This window comes from Cervus elaphus, chromosome 3 (assembly GCF_910594005.1).
Source record: "Cervus elaphus chromosome 3, mCerEla1.1, whole genome shotgun sequence".
Lineage (NCBI taxonomy): Eukaryota > Metazoa > Chordata > Mammalia > Artiodactyla > Cervidae > Cervus > Cervus elaphus.
Window position 1 is genome coordinate 27714798 of NC_057817.1, and position 22661 is coordinate 27737458.

The 22661-nt window shown below is 55.0% G+C and overlaps 2 protein-coding genes and 1 long non-coding RNA gene across 3 annotated transcripts in view; 1 reads left to right on the forward strand and 2 right to left on the reverse strand.

Moving 5' to 3' along the window:
• Positions 1 to 896: 896 nt before the first annotated feature.
• TAMALIN (trafficking regulator and scaffold protein tamalin) lies at positions 897 to 8682 on the reverse strand. The gene is given in 9 exon segments (XM_043883768.1): positions 897 to 1775; positions 1777 to 2117; positions 2574 to 2640; positions 3007 to 3073; positions 3172 to 3265; positions 4350 to 4452; positions 4558 to 4612; positions 6215 to 6264; positions 8342 to 8682. Coding segments are annotated over 9 exon segments (1194 nt in total). The 5' UTR covers positions 8594 to 8682; the 3' UTR covers positions 897 to 1610.
• Positions 7556 to 18295, forward strand: LOC122681564. Its single transcript, XR_006337028.1, has 2 exons — positions 7556 to 7781; positions 16469 to 18295. It is a non-coding gene; the product is annotated as an uncharacterized LOC122681564 (long non-coding RNA).
• The window catches only part of ACVR1B (activin A receptor type 1B), a 34488-nt gene continuing 28523 nt past the window's right edge, over positions 16697 to 22661 (reverse strand). The window contains exons 8-9 of the mRNA XM_043883758.1: positions 21194 to 21324; positions 16697 to 19820 (exon numbers count right to left, since the gene is read on the reverse strand). Of these exons, the coding sequence (XP_043739693.1) occupies positions 19695 to 19820; positions 21194 to 21324 (257 nt within the window). The 3' untranslated portion in view covers positions 16697 to 19694. The remainder of the gene's footprint in view (positions 19821 to 21193; positions 21325 to 22661) is intronic.

Sequence of the window (22661 nt, forward strand, 5' to 3'; positions counted from 1 at the left end):
GTCACCTCAAAGAAGGTGGTGACCACCTTTGCAGACGCTTTGAGCACACACCGTGTTTACTGAGGTTCTACTATGTGCTAGTGTTGAGCATGAAATAAAGCAGTAAGACAGGAGAGGCCCCAGAGTCCTGCTCTCAAGAGTGTTCATCCTGTGGGGAGGGGAGCCAGGCAAAAACCCAAACCCGTTCAAGTCAAGACAGTTTCAGATGGGGATGAGTAATATGATGCAAATAAAACAAGGCTCGGCCATATTTTAGACCAAATGGGAGGGCCCTGGGGAGGCCATGCTGCATACCAAAGGCGCCAACTGTGGACAGAGCAAGTCCACAGAGACACTGAGGGCAGGGCACCTGAAGTGTACCGTGGGCAAGGTGACCGGAGCAGGGAGCGAGAGGGGAGGCAAGAAGATGAGGCAGGCAGGGGTCAGACATGCCTGCGTAGGAATTAGGATCTTATTCTGGGAGTGATGGGACACCTTTGAGGAGTTCTAGAATGAGTGACCAGTGATTTGGCTTGTCACAGCTTGGCTGGATGATGGCTAGGAACTCCTAAGCAGGAGGCCCCAAATTCCTAGGAGAGAGAGCGGCCAAACAGTTGTTTACCCAAGGCTAGGTTTAGAGGAACCTCGACCCCACCTGTTGTGGTATTTGGGGAGGGGGCGGTTCCAGATGCATTAAACAAGAGGCCCAAGTTCCGAAGCAGTGTAGGGCCTCTAGTTCAAGCCCATACATGTAAGTCAGAATCCCCCAGTCTGTTTCCCTGGCTGCAGGCTCCAGGCAAATAAGATGTAAAATATAGTGTGTGTGTGTCTGTGTGTGTGTTGAGGGGCGGAGTGGTGGAGTCAGAGCTTGCCGGAGCCCAATCCTCCCCCTCAGGCAGTCACCACACTGACACAGATGCAAAAAACCGTCCATTTTATACAGTTTGTGGTTCAGAAGCAACAATATGCAAAACGGTGCAACAGTCTGTACTCTGCCCTCACCCCACCCGGATGTGCCCATTCCTATCTCCCAAGGCAGAGGACCCAGGACCCCTGCCCAGGAGGACCCCACTTAGTTACAGGCCCCTAGGGGGGCCAAGCCCTTAAGGGTCAAGGCTGAGAGGGAGGGAGACCAGCACCTTGGGCCCCCTCAGGCGCCCACTGGATAACTGGAACTGTGTCTGTGTGGGGTGGGCAGGGGAACGACCGGGCGGAGGCCATTTATCCGCAAGGCCAAGGGTGGGGAGCAAGTAAAGCTGAGGAGAGGGCTTCGTGGGACAGGGTCCCCCCACCTGGAGGAGTTTTCCTGGACACCCCACAAGGCACTACTGACCCAGATGTAGGACGGCACGTCCCATTTTGGGCCCCAGAACTTCTCCCAACACCGAACTCTCCGGTTCGCCTGTGCCCACCTCCCAGTGTAGTTTGGGGGAGGACGAGTAAAGAGGCCTGGGGCTGGGGTTCACCACCCTGCAGAGACTAGCCAGGACCAGCTGGGGTTGCCAAGGACCCTCTCCCGCTGCTCTGGGCTCTTGGGGTCCCCTTGGCGGCCGAGCGACCGCCCCCGCCCCCTTTTTGCACTGGCTGGAAAGAATAAATAAATAAATACGTTCCCCCGCCCGCCACCGCCCCTACAGCTGGCTCTCCTCCTCCTCCAGGGAGCGATTGAGTCCGGGGATGAACTTGAGCAGCCGCCGGCGGAAGCTGCGGTACTTGGTTTTGCGCAGGCCGGGGCCGCGCAGGGCCTGCTCGCGGGCCTCAGTCCAGAGCGCGGCGCTGCCGCCGCCGCCGCCACCCGCCGCCGCCCGCGGGGCCCGCGCACCGCACGCTGGCGCTGCGGCTCAGCATCGCCCGGGTCCCCGGGGCCGGAGCGTCGACCGCGCCCGGTCCCGGCAGGCGCGCGAGGGGCGGTGGCGGCGGCGGCGGGGGCGCAGGCGTCTCAGTGCCCCCGAAGAAGCACGTGTGGTAGACTGCATCGTCCGAGTCGCCCCCGGTCCGCCGCGCTCCCCCGCGGGAGCTTCCCGGGGCGGCCAGCAGAGGCCCAAAGGGCAGCGAGCCCGGGAGCAGGCCCGCGCCGTACAGGCAGGAGCGCACCGACTCCAGCGTGTCATAGATGCTCGGGTCCTTCACCACGAGACCTGGGGGCAGAAGACACGGGGGGCGGGGGGGGGGGGGCGTCAGAAGGCACGGATGGGGGGCCTTCGCTCCTTCCTGTTGACCATCAGTGTGGCCCTTGGGCAAGCCAAAACTTTGAACCCTACTTCCCTGGTCTGTAAAACACGAATTATACACTCAGATCCTTATGAGGGTCGCTTATGACACAAGAGTCACGAAAGGGGCCTGAAACACGCTCTTGGAGCCTTGGTGTTCCCATCTGTAAGATGGAGATGGTTCTGTGTAGTAGTTTCCTTCAGGGCACTATTGTGAGAATGAAAATATGTGGACCCCAGCTCAGGGCAGCATTGTACCCAGAGTAGTAGTTCGGCAAACCTTTCTTCACCTGAAGGAGGAAGTAACCCACTAGTTTTGGGGGAAGCAGGTATGGGGGTATAGGTAGGGGCCTAAGTGGCCCTTCACACCACTCATCTACTCACCATGCACCAGCCGCTGCTCCTGCACCATTAGGGACCTGTATTCTCCCCACTTCTCATATAGGGTTTGCTGCAAGAGACACACCCACCTCACTGTCAGGAGTCAGCAAGAACCTAACCAGAGGTGGCTACAGACTGAGGGATCGGGGAGTACACAGAAGAAACCTGAAAGTTAAAAGGAGGTTCAGGCAGATAAACGACCCCCCAAAAAGAGTGGGAGGACTTCTCTGGTGGTTCAGTGATTAAGGCTCTGTGTTCCCAGAGAGGGAACTAAGCCTCCCATGCCATAACTAAAGATCCTGTGGGCCACAATGAATATCCCACATGCCACAACTAAGACCCAGCACAACCAAAAACCAAAAAACCAGCGGGGCCTGCAGGGGCAGGGGTTTGGGAAGAGGAGCCTGGCGGCTGGATGGTTTCCAGGCTGCTTTACCTTCAGGTACTGCAGACGAGCCTCCAGTTCCGCCTTCCTGATTGATGTCCCGTACAGAGTTTCCAGTCTGAGAAGACAGGGGAATCAAAGGATGAGTGGGCCCCCAGGGTGGGGAAGAAAGGCTGGGCTCAGGAATTCCCTAGGGACCACAGCACCTGGATGTACCTGAGAACGTTGCCAGACGCCTTAATGATGTCGACAATCTCCCGATGTCGGATGCCTTCTACGTTCAGGCCATTGACGCTGGCGATGGTATCCCCTGCCAGGCAGAGAGGGGATCAGCATTTGCTCCACTGGGCATGCAGAAGAATTCCAGCCCCCTACCTTCACCACAAACCCCAGAGAACTCTCCTGAGCTCCCCACCTCCACTCATGGTTCTGGGGCAATCTTGTCCAGACCTGGCACCCTAGCATAGGGGCCAGGGCCCTCAAACACCCACATCCGCATCTCACTCTTAGGAAGCTCTGTCCCCAAAGGCTGAGCCCTTTCAGCAAGCCTGGGCTTCCCCCAGAGCTGGTTATTTTGGTCCAGCCCACAGGCTGTCACCAGCGAGACCCAGCTGAGACAGGAAGGCAGGAGGGTGAGGAGCACCACGCCGGGAACTAACACTGGCCTCCAAGCTTGAGGCCTCAACCTCTGACACCCTAGGCTGCTGCAGAGCCTCCTGACCTCCAGCAGAGCAGACCACCCTCTCTTAGGACTCACTGCCCAGTTGGAAAAGGAAGTGTGGACCCCTGTGGTGGCTACCATGGGGATGTGAAACTACCTTGCAAAGTTGCAGTATACCACTTAGCTACCAGAGGCTGCTGGTGAATGGGCAACGAGATGAGGACTTCAGGAAGAAAACAGTGATAGGATTGGGTAGGAGGGGTGGGGGTCAGTTCATGCAGTCTCAGGCTGCCCCTTCCTAGGACTTGGGGCTCTAGATTTGACCAGTCCCAAAGGTCTCCTACTGGCAGCACCATGTCCTTGTTAGAGGAAGTATCACGGGTACCCCAGTATGGGCCAGGTTGGGAACAAGATGGACTTGCTCTCTCCCCGACTCCTGCCCATGCTGGGTTGCCAGATCGCCAGGAGGAGCCAGAATAGCCGTGGCAACATCTGCCGTTTACCAGGCAGGCCCTGGCTTTGTGCCCGGGAAAGCCCCTCACCACACTGATGTGAGGACATGTTACTGCCCCCAATGTACAGATGGGAATATTCAAGATCATACAGTAAATGGAAAATTTGCCTTGATCCAACTCATTCTTCTTTCTGGCCTTCTCAAAATAGGAGGAGGAAGGGGAACTGATTGGATTTCTTGCCCCCTCTGCTTGCCCCGTGTCCTGGGCTCAGGCCCCACCTGGTGTGAGCCCCGCCAGCTGGGCAGGACTGGACTCATGAACCCGGCAGACAAAGGTCACCATCTCCACGCGCTGCTCCTCTCGGTGGTGAAGGCCGTAAGTCTGTAACAGGCAAGGGGACCCTCAGCCCAGGGGTGGGGCAGGATCCAGCCGTCCCTCAGACCGGCCTCCCAACCCTTCCCTCCCTCTGCACCCAGCTTCTCCCACCTGGATCTCAAAGCCAAAGGTCTGGTTCTCCTCCTTCTCCAAAGTCAGCACTTTCCTGCAGGAGACACAGGGGCCATCTCATCAAGTCCGTCAGGATTAAAGAGGAGCCTGGTGGGCCCATAATGTGGCCCTCTGCTGATGCCAGAGTCTGCTCTGGAACATCCAGGCAGGGCTCACTGTCTCCAATGACAAGCCACACTCATCCCAGGCTGTCGGGATGGCTTTCCCCTTACTGAAATCAGCTTCATCAAGCCACACAAAATCAATCCCCTCTGGTGGGGGACACACTGCAATGGCCAGCCCCCAGAGCCAGTTGAACTAGCTGAGTTTTTCGGCCACACTCCCAGCTTCCTAGTGAGCCCCAGAATACTACTGACTGACTAGCTGAGGCCCCCAATTCGGTCGGCCCCTAATTCGGCCCCAGACAGCCTGGAGCGCTGTCTGCTCCAGAGCCTTGGGGAGAGGGCTGGCCCCACCCCCAGAGGCCAGTCACGAGGCTCAGCCAGGACCCCAGCGGCTCCTCCCAGCTGTGGTGAGGCCAGCCCACCAGATGTGAGAGCTGGGGGGAGGGGAGCCTCGAGGCCGCCCCTTCCCGCACTGAAGGCCTGCCCACTGGACACAATGGTTTGGAGCAGCTCCAGATCCTCGCCTGCTGGGGGAGCCCAGAGTTTCCTCTGCCCACTCCCACCCCCTTCCTTCCCGCCCCACCAGAAGCCGAGTTGAAGCAGCCTCCAAAGTCCTCTTCAAGTCTCTCGGCCTCAGCAAGGCCCTGGAGACCCAGGCCTCTCGGTGCCCAGCCTGACCCACATACCCCCACAAATGCTGATCGGCAACTCCTACCCCAGCGCGAGCTCCTCCCTGCTTTGAAAGCAGGCCTTTCCCCCTCTGTGTGTATTCGGGCCGGGGTGGGGGTGGGGGGCAGGATGACTGTGTCTATTCCAGTGCTGTCTGCTTTTCTAAAAGGGTTGGCAAAGTTTTTCTGCAAAGGGTCAGACGGTAAATATTTCAGCCTTTCGAGACCTGAATTATTTGACAGCCTCTGTCCTATATTGTTCTTTGTCTTTATTTTTACAACCCTTTAGAAATATCAAAACAACTCTCAGCTCAAGGCCAATCTGGCCAGCAGGCCATAGTCTGCTGATCCATTTTAGAAACCAGGCTCACATCAGGATGGGACACAGGCGCAGTAGGGCTAGTCCTTCTGCCCTCACCTCAGGCCCTTCCTTAGAGGCCACCACCGATGGGACCAGCAGAGCACTGAGGTTTTGGGTGCAGGGCCAGACAGTCGAGCAGCTGGATGCAGCTTGCCATGGTTTGGGCCTTCAGGGTTTGCTGGGCTGGGAAGGCCCAGGGGAGCCCCCCAAACTTCTCCTGCTTCCCCGCTCCCAGATCCAGATTTCTCCAGGGAGGGGTGACTGGCAGGGACTGGGGGTGGTTTAAGGAGCACCTGATGACTCAAAAGTCCCTCCCTCCTTCCTCCGCCACCCCCTTCACACAGCCCACACCCCCACCTGCCCCTCATTCCTGGTGAGGGCACCGTGCTGAAAGGGTGGGAGCGTGACTCCCCCTGGGTGGGCTGCGATGCTGCGTCATGCTGCCCCCTCCCCAGCACCGCATCCTTTGGACCAGGGCAGAGGCGGGGGGAATGGTGACTCACCGCTGCTGCTCAGGGCTCTGGCTGAGGTTCTTCCAGCGGAATCCTGAGCCCTGGGTGGGAAAGAGAGTCAGGAAGAAGCAGGTGAGAGGGAGGTGTCCTGGAGCAGATGCTGAGAGCCCTCCTTTTGGGGGTTCCTCTCCTGGGCTCAAGTCCTAGACCCAGCATCTCACTTCCTGTTGCCTGTCTGTCCTGTTCCAGCTCCATACCTGCTCTGGTGCCGGGGTAACTAACCCTGCAGAGTGCCACCACCAGTATCACTCCACAGCTTTCTCCCTAAGCTTTATCCCCACAGCTGGGACCTTGGGAACACAACAATCTCCTGGGCTCCAGATGCATGAACCTCTAAGTCCTGTCCTGGTTCCTACTCTGGAGGGGTGGGAGTTCTCATGACTCTAGGTAGAATAGCCTCTGCCCCCAGGGTGCATGTCTGCAGGGGCCCGGCACCCTAGACCCCAAACGGTGAAGCAGGGGCTCTTCCTATTCAGATATTATTCAGAGAAGGGCAGGGGCCCCTGGGCTTGCCTATCAAGACATTTCAGAGCCCCAAGGCCAGTCAGATCTCTCCTAATTTCTCAGTCACAAAGAGTGGCTTGCAGGAGCTGGGGTCAGGGGCCCTGGTCTAGAAGGCTGGAATCTCAGCTTGATCATGGAAAGGCGGGGGATAGAGGGGCCAAGCCCCCTCCCTCAAACTATGGAGTCCAGCTGCAGGTGGCCAGCTGTGCCCAGCTCCACCTGGGCCTCTCAGCATTGTGATACATGTTGTTGCTTTCTGGGACAAAACAAAAACTTAGATCTCAGACTTGTTCTAGTCTCACTACACTCAAGGAGAGAGATGGGGAGGTTTTGTTATCATTGTTGTTTGGTTGGTTTCGTTTGGTTTTTGGTGTGAGGGATGACAGAGCTGAGGGAACCCTACCTCTTTTGGGTCCTTGAGAAACTAAAGCAGTGTCTTTCCCTCCCTTAATGACTGATGCTTGGAAGAAGCCCAGTTCCAGACCAGCCCTTGTCCCGTGTGCCGCAAACAACCCAGGAGCTTCCTGGTCAGTGCACTGGTTAACCCTCCCCCCAGGCTACCCCGAGGCCAGGAAGAGAAGTAAGCCCTCCTTCTCTAGAACCTTACAGACGGGCCTCAAGGGTGGGGACAGTTCCCAAACGGGCCAGGGAGGAAGGACTGGGCAGCATAGAGAGACCCCTTTGTCTTTCCACCCGATTTTCATAAAATGCAAATTCTCAACAAGCTGTTCATTGTGTTGGGGGGGGGAGCCAGGGGCCAGAGGAAGAGGAGGGGGGCTGAGCTGGGAAAGGCCACCAGTCCCCTCTCCTTAACCTGAGTCTTGAGTTTTCTTTCTGAGCGCTCGGGTCCCCCTCGGGCGAGAGGAAAAGCCCGGCGGAGGGGGAGACTCCGAGGGCGGGCGCGGCCCGCATCCTTCCTGCCCAGCGGGCGCCCTGCGACCCCTCCCACAGCGTCCGGTCGCGGCTGACGTCCAGGGAGCCGTGGCCTCGCGCCCCGCACCTCAGAGGCAGGGCGAGGCGGCTGAGCCCAGGAATCCGGCGACCCCTCTGAAGGGTGAGCTCTCAGAATCGGCGGCGCCGCAGGCACTTCCTCGGCGAGAGTCCCACCCCGGGCCCGCCGACTCTCAACTTGACTGGACTAGCGGCCGGACCCCAGCTCGAGGCCTCTTGCTCCCACGGGAGAAGCCCGGGCGGGGGGATCCTGGGGACCTCAATACTCCTGGACGCGGGGAGGCGGGGCTGGGGTGGGGTGCCGATGGCCAGTTGGGGCGAGGGGACAGGGACTCGGGGAAGCAGCCGGAAGGAGAGCAGCGAGACCGGGCGGCGTCGGTGGGGAGTGGAGAGCCGCCCAGCTCGCGAGCGGCGTGGAGTCGGGGAGGGGGTAGTTTGCGCCTTCTGAGCAGAGGGTCGAGGGGACCCAGCAGGATCTGAACGTGTCCGTGGGGGTCAGAGGGCGGGGGAGGAACTGGGGGACTCGGGGACCCCAGGAGCATGGTGTGGGTGGGGATCGGCAGGCGTCCATGGGGACCGTGGCGGGTAGCTCTGGTCTTGAGAAAGGGACACCACAGGGTACCGGGGGCCGAGGGGGTCCGCGGGAGTTGGGGAGGTACGCACCTTTCGGCGGGGCAGGGTGCCCCCGGACACCGCGAGCGCGCGATACAGCTCGGCGGGGTGGTAGTCCTCCAGTGCGGCGTACAGCTCGTCCCCGGGGGTCCCAGGGCTGGCGGCTGCAGCAGGGGGGACCGAGGCTGGGGTCGGGGTCGGAGCGGCGGGAGCGGTTTCCGAGTCAGGAGCCCGAGCGGCGGGGTCTCGGGCGGCCGCCGCCTCCTCTTTCTGCTGCAGCTTCCTGAGTCGGCGAAGGGTCATGGCTCCGGCGCCCCTCTCTGGCGGCGCTTTCTCTGCGCGGCGCGGCTGGCGGTGGCTCTAGGATGCCAGCCTGGAGGGTGGTGGGTCGCCTCCCTTTATAGGCTCGGGGAGCGGGGCGGGCTGGTGGGGCGGGCGGGGAGCTGCGGGCAGGGAGCGGCCTCGCCTCCTGCGCGTTTGGCTCCGCCCCTGGGGCGGAGCCCACTGCTCCGGAGCCCCGCCCACAGCTCCTGAGGCTTGCCTAGACCGGGGAAACTCTTGGGGACCTCGAGCGCCCGTAGGGAAAAAAGCTAGCCGCGGAAAGGAGCGGGAGGGGATGGGGGCGGGCCAGGGCACCCTGGGGCGGAGTATGGGTCTCTGTGATACCTGAGGGAGGGGGAGCCTGTGAAAGGGCTTGTGCACGAGATTTGAAAAGTTAGGGATGGATGTCTTCAGAGATTCGAGGAGTCTGGCGGTGGAGTGACAGTAAGGAGTCTTTAGAAGGAGGTTTGGAGGCCCAGAGTAAGATTTGAGGAGACCCAGGGGGCTGCAGAAGACTTTAGGCTAGGAGAAGGAGGCAGGGGGAGGGGTGAGGTCTCTGGTGGGAGAAAAAAGATGGCCCTGAAGTAGCTGTGTAGAAGCCACTAGGGGGTGAAAGGGTCCAGGGTTTCCTCTTTACATAGCTCCCGAAACAGTTGAAAAGAGCTGCCTCTCCTTCCCAGGTCAAGGGAAAAGGGAAGAGACGGAAACCCAGAAAGTAGTAGACTTAATTCTGGCCCATCAGCCTCACCTCCTGATGTTGGAGATCAGGTAACCTTTCTCCAGCAGACAGATGCTCACTGTAGGGCTGACTCATGGCAGGGCATATGGTGCGCTGAGAGGGTGCTCAGGATTGGGGGTTGGTGCTCAACCATACTCTGACCCTTCTTGGGGACCACCTCCCCCCCACCCTCGGCTGTGTTGTCTGTGGCTGACAGCCTATGGGAGAGGTGGGAATGACCCAGCCGAAGTCTCTGTCGTCAGTGGTACCTGAATAAGAAGTGAGAGGAGGAAGTGGTAGGTCAGGCCTGGCGTCTGAAGAGTGGCCAGCCACCACAGGGTGTCAGCACCGCAAGCTGAGGGCTCCACATCCCGACGTCTGCCGCTAAACAGAAGCCAGGAATGCACTGTCCTCATCTGTCCCCTCCTCCAGTGTTCCCAAATCTGTGTTATGCTTTATATTAATAGCTGACATTTATGAAGCATTTACCATGTGCTGTGCACACTGTTCTGTGTATTACATCCATGAATGAACTTGTTTGGTCTTCATAACAACCCTATGAAATAGATACCATCATCATCTCTTACGGAGAAGGAAACTGAGGCCCAGAGAGGTCAAGTAACTTGCTCTAGGCCACTCTGTGACAGAGCTGATTCAAACCTGGGCAGCCTGCAGAGCCTGAAATCTACCCACTGTGTGATGCAGTCTTCTGCTGTTCTTCATTCGCCTTAGGTTGAAGCCCTGCTCCAGGCCAGGTCACAGAGGCTCTTGGTCAGTAGGGAGTGATGCACGCACCAGTGCTGTGTTAGATGCATGGTATGTGGAGCACAGAGGGCCTAGTGACCCAGCAACCTGGGAAGGTTAGGAAAGGCTTTCTGTCTCCTGTGTCTCTCTGTCCACGGGTCTGTCTCCATCTTCTTGCTTCCTAGTCTCCTGACTCTGTCTGTCTCCCCCAACCCCAGGCCCCTGGGGCCCCATCCCCTGTAGGAGGTGTGGGTGGGAGGGGGTGCTTCTCCACCCCGCAGTGATTACACAAGTCCAGATGGCAGGATGCTTGTTGGGTGGGGGGCAGGGGTGGATTGGGGACGGCCAGGAGCCAAGTACCAGCTCCCTTAGAGCCTTCCTCTGCCTCCTCCCACCTTCCCCCTTGGCACCACCAAGTGGCCATCAGCTGAGGGGCCGAGGGGGCGTTGGTGGGGAAACACGGGGCTCTATTGTGAAGCAGTAGCACAGATGGACCCCTGGACCGTCTGCTGCCTGCTCCTGACAGACAGCATCTGTGGTGGGGGTGGGGATGGGGAGGCGAGCGAAGGCAGGAGAGGCAATGGTTTCTATTCTCTTCACTCCTCGCCTATCCCTGAAGGGACTCTCAAAAGGGTGTCTTATGAGTGCTTCTGTACTTCCACCCCACCTATCCCACAGTGGTACCTAAGGGACACCTTCTTGCCTAAAACCTGGGGGAGCAGATGCCATGGGTGTCACAGCATTGGTGTCTGCAAGCCCTGTTGAGACAGTCCTTCTTCAGACTGATGTGGAGACAGAGCCTTTCCGTCAGCATCCAGGCCAGTCTGCCTCTCCGCCTCCAAGCGAGAGAACAGCACCAGAGAAGTGAAACTCAAGTTTCTGCCTCTTGCCAGGCAGGGCACTCTGGAGAACCCCAGAGTAAAGGTGGCCCCAGAAGATGCAATTTCTGTCACATTCCTCACATGATTTCCTCAAATCCTAGTTCAGAGCCGAAAAGGGCCTTGTGGTCCAGAGTGGACACCAGGTGAACCAAGCCCTCATTCAGTGGAGGCAGCAAACTGAAGCAGGGAGGGAAAGATGGTGGCAGAACAAGCATTAGAACCCACAAGAGCCCAGTCTCCCTGGCTCTGGAGACTATTTAATTCAGCGGTTGGTAGCTCCCCCTGAGAGCTCAGAGATCCATGCCTGCTTCCTCCTCCCAATATTCCCAGTTCCTCCAGGGAGGCAATGGGGAGCCCAGGATGCCATACGGTGGGGTAGTGGTGCCCTCTGCTGGCCATGAATCTCTTGGAAAATCTTCCAATCAATCTGGGAAGGGCTGTCCGGCAGGCGCTAGAGCCCCACTTTAAGGACCCCCACCCAGAGCTCCTCTTCCACCTGAGAAGTACTGTGTTCAGCTGAGACGCCAAGCTCTGCTTTGGTCACCAAGTTCTGGAGTTTCACACCTGTTAGGAAGCTGTGTTTGTGATCTAAGCCTGGCTGCAGGTGACATTCCTCAGGGAGAGGGCGGACAGCCAGTGGGCTTCCTCTGTGCAGGAAGCTGCACGCGCCAGACAGTACACCGGGCCCGCAAAACTTTGCCTTTTCCAACCCTCCACTTCCTCCTGAGCCTGAGTCTCTAGTGTAGCATCTGCTCCCCTCATCCCATCTTCGGCAGCTCCTTAACGCTGGGGATGGGGGTGGGGGACATGCTACACTCTGCAGCCTCATACTAGGATACCTCCCCACTCCACCCTCCTCCCCAAGGAAGCCTCCTGGTAAAAGCAAAGCCCTGTTGCTCTGGCTCCACAGACATCTGCACTCAATCTGTACCTTATTCCTGAGCAAGTGCCAGGCTTTCAGAAGAATTTCCCAGGCTTTGCATCCTTTCGTTCCAGCTGTCCTGGCTCCTAGCTCTCAGGGTACACAGGGCTTGGTCTGTGGAGGGGGGCACAGACATGGGGGCTTGGCTAATGGACGAGGCCTAGGTGAGATTCCTTCTTTGAGACAAGCCCTTTCCCAGACACCTAACCATCAACAGTCCCTTGAGTCCTGTCCTCACCCACCTGCTCAAGCTCTCGGCTGCCATCAGGAGATCCAGACACTCAGGGCAAGAGCTGCAGAAGCCCAGGCCCCTCTGGTGTCTGAGTCGGTGTCAGAGCTCTCCCATGGTCATTTCATCCCAGGACTGGGGTGTTGCCACTGCTTCTGAGTGGGAGGTGGGAGGGCGAGGGCTTGGAACTCAGCTGGCTGTCTGGGAAGGAATGGGGCTGGGCCCCGGGTGCAGGCCGCTGAGGGAGGCCTGGGCAGCTGGTGGGCAGCTGACTGGGCAGGGAGCGGTTGTTTTCTTTAATGGCTCCTATTTCCCAACTGTTTCCACAGGCTAGTGTCTCTGTGTGGCACTGGGGTCCAGGGAAGCCCAGCAGCAGAGGCGGGGGGTGGGGGTGGGGGGCGTCTGGGAACTGGAGCAAGGCGGACATGGCAGTTTGTTTGTGTTGGATACAGTGGCCTCTCAGTCTGATCCCAGTCAGAGGTCAGGGATTATCTTGCCTCCTTAGGTGGGATGGCAAGATATTAGTATCTCAGGCTTGGACAGGTTAGACTGGCAGAGGGGAGACAGGGTCAGCTCTCTAGTTTTCCTTACAGCATCCACTTAGCACTTTTAGGACAGAGGGCATGTATTATTTTATCCCGCCTCATTTCAGACAGGTACAGAGAGCTAGGAAAGAAAATGACACCTTTCAGGGCCCCGGACTCCCCACATCTCCTCCCTCCTGGCAAACCCACCTGCTCTGGTGGTCCACCCCTGGCTCCTTCTCCCGGGGACAGCACTGTACACGGGGCTAAGATTCTCCTGTAGACTCCGAACTGAAGCTGGCTCCTCCTCACTGTCCACATCTGACCGTGCTCCCAGCCTGAGCGTCCTACCCACTGCCTCTCCCTGTCCTCCAGCGTTTCCTGCTCTACCACTCCGGTAATTGCCTTCTCAAGTCAGCACCGTGTTCTTCCGCAAACACAAGATCACATGACTCTGCTGCTCAGAACCCACCGAGGGCTTGTTCCTACATGCGGAATGACAAAGAGGTGTTCACTTATAGGACAACTCCACATAAACATGCTACTGAGAATTTGGAGACCCTGTCGGGACTCAAGAGGGAAAGTGATGGAGATTAGCAGCCTGAGGTGGCTGTTACAGGGAGGTGGTAGCATTGGTGGCCCTTGGGATGCAGTCCTGACTTCTCAGCAGCTCTAAGAGATTTCCTCTGTGCACCCTGGCTCCCTTGCTCTAGGATATTGAACATTTATGGTTCTTCTTCTTTTTTTTTTAATTAATTACTTTTGGCTGTGCTGGGTCTTCCTTGCTGTGCCTGGGCTTGCTCTATTTGCAGCCGGCCGGGGTTACTCTTCCTTGAGGTGTGTGGGCTTCTCATTGTAGTAGCTTCTCTTGGTGGTTTTGTTGCAGAGCACAGGTGCTAGAGCATGGGTTCAGTAGTTGTGGCACGTAGGCTTAGTTGCCCCATGGCATGTGGAATCTTCTTGGACTAGGGATCAAACCTGTGTCCCCTGGACTGGCAGGTGGACTCTTAACCACTGGACCACCAGGGAGGTCCCACCTTTAGTTCTTGAACGGTGACACTCTTTTTGACCAAATCTCCCGTCCCCAGTCAGTAGGCCAATGCCGAACCCAAAATAGATGAGACATCACCTCTCTTGACCCCATCTTCCTGTGTTCCCAGAGTATTACATGTCTGCCCTTATCATAGCACTTAACTCGCTCCATTGTAATTACCTATTAACTAATCCATTCTATCCGGTCAGGAGCCCCTGGAGGACTGGCTTTCCCTAGGCACCTCACCTGTGCTTCCATGACGCGTTACACATGGCTGTGTAGCAGGACTTGCTAAAACCTGCCCTCCTGTTCTCTGTACAGATTCTCTCCATCTCGAAGGGCAGGGGCCACAGATTGTTCGTCCTTCTGTTCTGCCTACTGCTTTACACACTAAGGTTGTTGAACAAATGCTTCTTACTTAATAATAATGAATTTAGAGCCCAGTCCATCCTGTTGTTCCTTAAACTTTCCTATCCCATTGTCCTCCATCCTTGACCTCCAAGGACCACTCCCAGGTGGATCCAGAGCTATCTGCCATATTCCTTAAATCTGATCCTGTCTGGCCATGGGATGCCCAACTCCTCTTGGGGTGTGGTGCCAGGGGTTTGGTCAAAGACAAGTCTGGATGTTACTGTGAAGTTATGTTTTAGGTGTGATTAACATTTAAATCAACAGACTTGCAATAAAGCAGGTAACCCTCCATAGGGTGGATGGGCTTTACCTAATCAGTTGAAGGGCTTAAAAGATTGCCGTCCCTTGAGGAAGAAGAAATTTTGCCTCCAGACTATCTTCTTTCCTGTTTCTCTAGCCTCTCTCTCTGCTCTGCAGATTTCAGATTTGCCAGCCGCACAGTTGTGTGAATCAATTCTTTTAAATATCTATCCATCCAGGCTATTAGTTTCATTTCTCTGGTGAACCCTAATAAACCATTCCTGTCTTGACCCAAAGCTTTCCCCAGGCCTTCATTACATGTCCCTCACATGTTCCTGTGTGTCTCTTAAACTTTTGCTATTCTACCCCTCATTCTGTTTTGGTTGTATTTAGCAAGATCCAGACTGTAGATCAGAAGACATGGTCTGGTGGGAGGACGGCAGGGACAGAAATTTTAAATGTGGGCAACAAAACCCCCACATTCAAACGAATTCAGGTCTCCTGTGTCATGGGCCTTACAAAGGTGAAATGTTAGTAACCTTCAAGGGCACATGAAGAGGTCCCAGTGTGGTTGCCTTCTGATTTTCAAAATGATGGAAGTTGAACCTGCAGTTCTTAGCCTAGTGGATTTGGGGTCCATAGTTGGCAAGATGACTCACTACTGATTAGCTTTTGAACTGGGATGAGGTCCACTATAACCCACTTCACCTTTCCTTTCGACAAACACAAGAATACCTTGCTACATCTGCTAGGTGCTTGTGCCTTTGCTGTTATTTTGCCCATTAAAGAACTCTGGCCAGGATGCAAGGACAACTTAATTAGTGGCTGATTTGGGTTACTGGGATGTATGCCAGACTTAAAAGCCAACTTCTAGAGGAAAGTTGCTTGATTTTCTCCAGTCCAACAGTCTCAGATAACAGGACAATAGAAAACTCTGGGTAACAAATCAGAATTTTAAAATATTGAGAAGGCTGGAGCTATTGGCAGGTTCTATGGTAAAATTTAATGGGGTAAACACATAACATCCTGTACTTGAGTTCAAAAATACCAATTTCTCACATACAGGATGGAGGAGGGGGGCTGGATTTTACTCAGCCCGCGACATGCGGTGCAGTCCTGGGATGTGACCTGAAGGTGTCAAACAGTCTGGAATTCTCATCCTAGTCTGTCCTAGTCAATGTCCTAGTCAATGTCCGGGTGGACTGCTACGTGCCCTCCGTGGCCCCAGGCTCCAGCCAGGTTCTTGGGAAGCAGCCAGCGTGGGGGAAGGACACGGCGTCATGGAGGCAGGATGTGCCGAGGCTGAGGGGCTGCAGTCTCTGGCCAGACACTGGACCCAAGGTCTTTTCCACCCTTGTGAGCTACGTACGTGGGCAATTTGTCTTCTCTAACCATCAGTTTCCTAATCCACAGAGGATAATAATGGCCACCTCATGTTGTTTTGAGGATGAAAGCAGTTCATGTACGTAAGGCCAATTTTGGCACACTGCCCAGCACACAGTAACTTTTAAGTAAGTATTTGCTAATATTAATGGTAGAAGCTCTAAGCTTTGCAAGATTCATGAAAACATAACAGCTGACTTCAAGTATTTTAAGGGACCTTAAATGGAAGAGTGAATTAGTGCTCTGAACCATCTGTGGAGAGAACTCACAGGGAGGCTGCCCAGTTCTATGCAAAGAAGAGCTGTCCGCTGAGCAGATGGCCAGCAGGTGGGGGCTGTGGTCCTGAGTGTCACGGCATGAGGCTATGGCCACTTGGCGGGGATGCTGTGGGGGAGTCAAGCACGTGATGGGTGGTAGACCTCTGGAGTCCCGTCTAAACTTGAGATCCTATGATTCTAGACTTTGTCTCTTGGGTTCCTCGGCCTAGAGATTTTTAAAGACATTCACAGCCACCCACACACTGAAAATCCCAGAGTAACCACTGTACACTCCCATATCAAAGTCCCCTAACCCATCCCCAAATTCACATTTCTACTCCAAGTCAGGAGTGGGGAAGCGAAAACTGAGGAGGGTCTAGGCTGCTGTGGAGACTAGGTGGCTTGTGACTTACCAGGATCAAGACCCTCTTTTATATAAAGAGAAAACTGCCAAAAGACAAATACAGACAAAGCCCAAGAGAAGGTGTTGAGTTTGTCCTCCATTCCCTCTCCAGGCCAGGCCCTCCCTCTATGAAATGCAGAGAAACAGCCTCAGGAAGACCCTCCCGATGTTCCAATCAGGTTCTCTTCTGACGTGAGCTGCTGTAGCAGATGTTCATGAACATCATGCCCTGGCAAGTGGGAGGGGAAAGATACTACCTGAGAGCATCTGCCCAACTCCCCTGACAAAGGCCGGGCAGCCAGTCGGTCTACAGATGTCAAACAGACAGCACCAGAGAGGCTCTGTGAATAAAACTTTAATAATGTACAGCAGAAATTGGACAGGCTCATTCTTATATTAAAACAAAAGATTTCCTATATTACAACTTATTTACATTTGCATACTGAAGAGGTAAAGTGTCTAAGTGGCTATTTTACAGTCCATTCTAATAAAATGTACAAAAACAAACAGAAGTACCGAGAATGCCGTTCAGGGGCCTCGATGGCGACATTAAGAACGGGCTTGGACTTGGTCTGTGAATCCAAAATCCAGAGGTGCAGGTAGCCCTATGGATCAGGGTTAGCCTCAGGGAGCCAAAACCACAGCTTTAGTTTCTCCCCAACTCTCTAACTCCTAACTCGTGGGTTAAGAGTGGCGGCAGTGGGGCTGGGAGCTTCCCCCCAGAACTGCTGAGTCTTCCCCGGAGGTGGAGGAGTGTGTGGTGAGGACAGCTGGGCCACCTGGGCAGTGGGCTAGTGGCTTAGGAGTCCCTGGGTCGAGGAGTGTCGGCAGATCCCAGAGGCTGGTTGAGGCAGGGAGTGAGGAGTCTGAGTTCCATCAGCTCCCATAACCCGCCAAGCTCTGCCGGAGGGCAGACAAGAAGGGGGAAGCGCGTCAGCAGGGGTAGGGAAAGAAGATCCCCCTAATGACACAATTGGTATTTAAGGGAAATTAATCAGTAGCCAGTAAATTGGCCCAAAGGGTGAGGGGAAGATCTCCTTTAACGCAAGGAAAGAAGCACTACACCGGGAAAATAAATAGGAAGGCCAGGGCACTGGGGAGACGGATGGAAGTGGGGGGAGGGCTCCCCCCTCCTCCACAAGCTTTGGCAGAGAATCGCTGGGCTAGAGGCAGGGATGGGCTGAGGCTGCACACACACTGTGCCTCCCCTGGGGGGCAGGAAGGGGGCTCTGGATGAACGCAGTGATGGGGGGTTTCACTGCCCACCACCGGCCTCTTTGGTGGGGGACAGGGGGGCATCCTCGCCTCCTTAGTGGTCTTGTATAAGAGCAATCGCTCCAGGCTCAAAAGGCTCAGAACCAACTATGAAAACTTCTGGTCTCAAGATAGGCACCCCCTGACTTGAGTCAGTCCCATTGTCAGCGCTCCAAGAGCAGGACCCAAGCCTATCTTTGTTCACAGCTGTATTTCCCAGCACCCAGCATGGTGCCTGACACCCAGCTGGCACTCAGCGAGTGTCCGCTGAGTGAGTGCCTGGAGGAGAAGGTGCAACCTGTGGGCGACGCACAAAAAGCTAAAGCCCCAGTGCAAAACCCACTTTGGGTGGGACTGGGCAGGGAGGCAGGACGCCAGCGAGACCAACCCCCAGGGCAGAGGAACTCTTGCAGCTGAGGTGGGGGGGGAGCAGGCTCAGGTACAAGGACAGATATTTCCAGTGTGATTGAGCTGTGTGCGTCTGATTGAAGCATTTTTTTTGTGTGGTTGTTTTTATAGGGATTTCCTTAAAAACAAATGGATTGAGAGGTAATTATCACATAGAGATGGTTTTCCTTTTATAAAAACTTAACAGTATTTAAAAAAAGTTAAAATCCAGACCCTCCCAATAAAATTAAAAAAAAAAAAAAAAAAAAAAGAAAGAAAAGAAAACCAAACCACTCCAGTTAAGTTATGGCTTCAAAGTTATTATATACCTAAGATATGCTGACCGAACCACCACCCACAACCGTGCTTCTAGACGTCGTTAAATACTACACTCAGGTTAAATAACAGGTTCAGCTCAGGCTGTTCCCTTTAGTAAAGCCCCTGAAGTGGATGCAAGTCTCACATCTTCCCTCCACCATGATCGGATAACCCAGTAAAAGACCCATGCAGATGCCTCCCCCCCCCCCAGCCTCCCTCCCCAGTCCTCATCCCCGCTTCCCTTCCCCGCCCTAAACCCACCACCACCGAAAATACACACTGCTGTCTCCAGAATCTGGGATATGAAAGACAGATGTGACATTCCAGTCTGAGTCTCCCCAGGTCTGGGCTGCAAATTCCTCGGCCCCTCCTTGACGCTGCCGAGGATGATGCCCTTAGGCTGGCTCATTTCCCACGGTGGCCGCTGACCACAACACCCCAGGTTTCCGCCGAGATTCTTGCCCTGCCCATCCCACCCTCCTCCCTCACATTTGGACCCAAAAGCCTCGCCTGCCGCGGACAACTGGGCCAGCTTTGGTTCCACAGTCTGAAGTGGAGAAGGAGGGCCAGGCGACACAGGGGCAGGCGGAATAGCCTGCTGGGGGGTGGGGTACCACTGTGGAGCGGGGGTTCTGGAAGGAGGGGTGGGGAGGGAGACCACCAGGAGGGGCACCAGGGAAACTAGACGCTGCTCACTACTGAACAGAGGCACCAGCACGCAGAGACGGCATGACGACCACAGCCCCGACCTGCACATGCACAGAAAGCTCAAGCAGGTAAGTGCGCACCTACAGACACACACGTATACACACACACGTGTAAGGGCGTGGCACAGACCAGGCACAACAGGGGACGCACCTCGGCACATGCACACACGGCTGGACAGACAGGCACCAGCAGTCCCTCCAGGGGTCCTCGCGGGCGGAGAGGAGCCGGAGACCTGGAGCTGCCAGGAGGGGCCATCCTTCTGGTTCCCGGGGCCGCTCGCTGCACTGGGGTTGGTCCCGGGGTAAAGCCCTCAGTGCTGCTCAGCACCGGGCCACACTCAGCTCCTCCCGGGCCGCGTGTCGCCACACCAGGCTCCTCGCTGGGGGCACCGGGCTCTGTGGGACATCCCACGACAGCCGGTCCGGGTCGCGGCATTGAGTTCTCCATGCCATTCGCTCTCAGAGGCTCCATGCCACTAGGAGGTAAATATCAAAGGTGTCTGTGTCTCAAACCCATCGTGGGAGTGAGCGAGTCTCCCGGGCTCTGTCCCTCTGTGGGCCAAGCTCCTGGCCACAGAGGGCTGGGCAGAAACGAGAGGTAGGCCTCCATCTGATGCTCGACGCGGCCGCTCGGCTGTAGGTCCCGCGGCCTGGCGGCTGTGGGGGGGGCGGCTAGATCTTCACGTCCTCCTGCACACTGAGCTGGGACAGGGTCTTCTTGATGCGCAGCGCGGTCAGGCGGGCTGCGCCGTTGGCGTACCAGCACTCCCGCATCATCTTCCCCATCACCCGCAGCGCCTGCACAGAAAGGGGGTCACTGGAGCCTGCCCCGCTGCTGCCTGCCCGATCCCCCACCTGCCCTCCTTCTGACCCCGGGGAAATGCCCGCGAGCCCACTCCCCCGGAGCTCGCCAGTCCTTAAGGGACAGCCTGTGGAGGGGCCTTCTCCGCAAGCATGGTCCGCCATTCCCCCAAGTCCGGGTGAACTTGAGAGCAAGACCTGCCACAGCCTGTGATCTGAAAACCACTTCTGGAAGGTCCGAGTAGCCACGCTTATGACTGTTTACTGATGGCTTTCTCAAAGCAGCAGGTGAACCAGGCCCAGCAGGGACAACCCCCGCAGGCGCACGCACGCAGCGGTGACCCCACGTTCACCCGCAGAGACACAGAGGAGGAGGAAGGGGAGGAGGCAGCGGTTTGCAGCCAGGGCCTGGATGACACAGGCGGCCACGGCGGACAGGCGCGGGGTGGATCTGGGGGGTCACCGGTGCAGGCTACACAGCTCCCTGACTGCTGCCCCAGGCCAGTGTTCTCGATTCCTTCAGCAGTGGGACCTGTTTTCCCAAGCAGAGTCCCGACCCACGAAGAGCCCTGACTGAAGACGGAGTGTGGGGGGCAGCTAGAGACTGGCTCTCTGCTTCCCTCACCCTCTGAAGTAAACGGGCCCTGCGGTTCCAAGGAATACTGTGGAAAATGCTGCTCTGTCAGGCAGAGGAGGCGCCACTGAAATGTGCAGACTCTGTTCCTCAACGCAGAGCTGCCCTCTAGTGGTGACACGCCTTAACGCAGAGCCACCAGTGAAAAGGGGCCCCAGGAGCACCAGCTAAGCAAATCCTGCACCCCCAAAGACTCTAGCACCCCCCAACTCCAGGTTTATTAGGAATCTAGATCATAAATTTGTCCTCGCATCTATTATTTCCACCGAATGTCGTCCCCTTCCCACTGCATCCACCATTAACCCCAAATCCAAACCCTCCGCACCCTCCTCGCGTCTGAGTTTTCAGAAAGCCACCTCCCTCAGACCTATTTTCTCACTGAGTCCACCTCTCACTTGCTGACCCCCTGTGGATGCTGCTTCTGAACTCTCCCATAGAGCTCAGCTCACCCACTATGGCTCCAAAGCCATTTTTCTAGTTGGACAGGTCTAACAGCCCACTCAGACTTTGTTTTGTCTCTGATCTGTGTCTTGGGAGCAAGCCTTTCTTCTTCTAAGTTCCAAAGGGGATCCTACAGTGTCCAAGACAACGACTTAGTATGTAACAGCGTGTAATAGTAACATAATAACTATTATTACACAGGTAGTAGCCCTGGGGTTCCCATTTTTTGGGAAACCCTTCTCTAAGGTAGAGAAATTGGGCAGATAGAAGGGCACAGGAGACGGGCGCTTCCTACCTCATAACTCTGCCACCAGTTGGGGATGTTCGGACGGAGTTTCTGGTCACATACAACCTTCCGCATCTCCTCAATGGAAGGGTCAGAGGGCACTAGGTCATAATATGGCAGCTGATATTCTTCATGGACTCCTAGGAGAAAAGAAAATATCCACCAGAGTTACCAAAAGAAGGAAGGGATTACTCAAAAGCCAGTGAAAATACTCATGTCATGATCAGTAAATCCGGCCTGCCACTAAGAGGAACCAGGGCTCCTTGGACAGCCTGGTCAACGTTAGGTATGGGACAAGATATACACGGGATTAGCCAGGAACAAATTTTCCATAACAAAAAGCAAGGAAACTACCAAAGACTATAAGGTTATGTCAAAAAGTACCACCTTGAAAAGCTCCCAACTGGCCAAAGATGAGAATATTTAAGCAATAGTAAGACTTATAACATCAATCGAAACAAATATTTTAGATCATCAGTTCATGATGACACTAAGAAGAAACAAACCAAAACTTCAGTCACCTTTGTAGGATGATGAAGAATAAACTCATTATTTTGAAAAATGGTAAATAAATGGAAAGAATCAAGTGTTTTTCCCACCTTTCCTTTTCAAATTAAACATCTTTGTAACCAAAGAGACCATAAGGGGACGTTTTTCTTTAATTAAAAATCTAGCTAATATGAGAAGTTTGACAGAATTGGAATGCTGGCACTTTTCAACCTCTGATAAATCTGGATTTGGACAATGATCAACGACGGCTGTTATCACAAAAAGAGAGATAACCACCATTATATGTGCCTTTAACAGAAGGATTTTGGGGGGGAAATGATTCTAGTCTTTAGATGTAATTCCCATAGGAAATTCACAGAAACAGTAGAATGTGTAAACTCCATAAAGAAGCAATCAGGAAAATCTACATAGGAAAATCTTACAGGACAAAGGACCTGGATTCTCCAACTTTAAAAACTGCAGAAGAAAAAAAAATGGAGTGGTCAGCTGTACATCATAAGAGACTTAAGAGGTATATCAATCAACTGCAGTGGATGGACATTCACCAAGCTGTTTTTAAAAAAATTAGGAGACAAAGGAGGAAATCTCAACACTAACTAATGTTAACTGATATTAAGAACTACTGGGACTTCCCCTGTGGTCCAGTGGTTAAGAATCTGTCCTCCTGGTAGGGGAACTAAGATCCCAGATGCCTCGAAGTAACTAAGTCCATGAGCCACAATTAGAGAGGCTGAGCCCTGGAAGGAAAGATCCCACAGGACACAACGAGGACTCTGGGTGCTGCAACTAAGACCTGACGCAGCCCAACTAATTAACTAACTGAGAGAGAAATAGCCAGTAAACCCACCAAAGCAGCTAAAAAATTTATAAAAAAGAATTACTGTTGATTTTTACAGTGTGATAACAGTACTATATTTTTGAAGTCTTTTACCTTCTACAGCTAGAAATGGAAATATTTTCCATAATA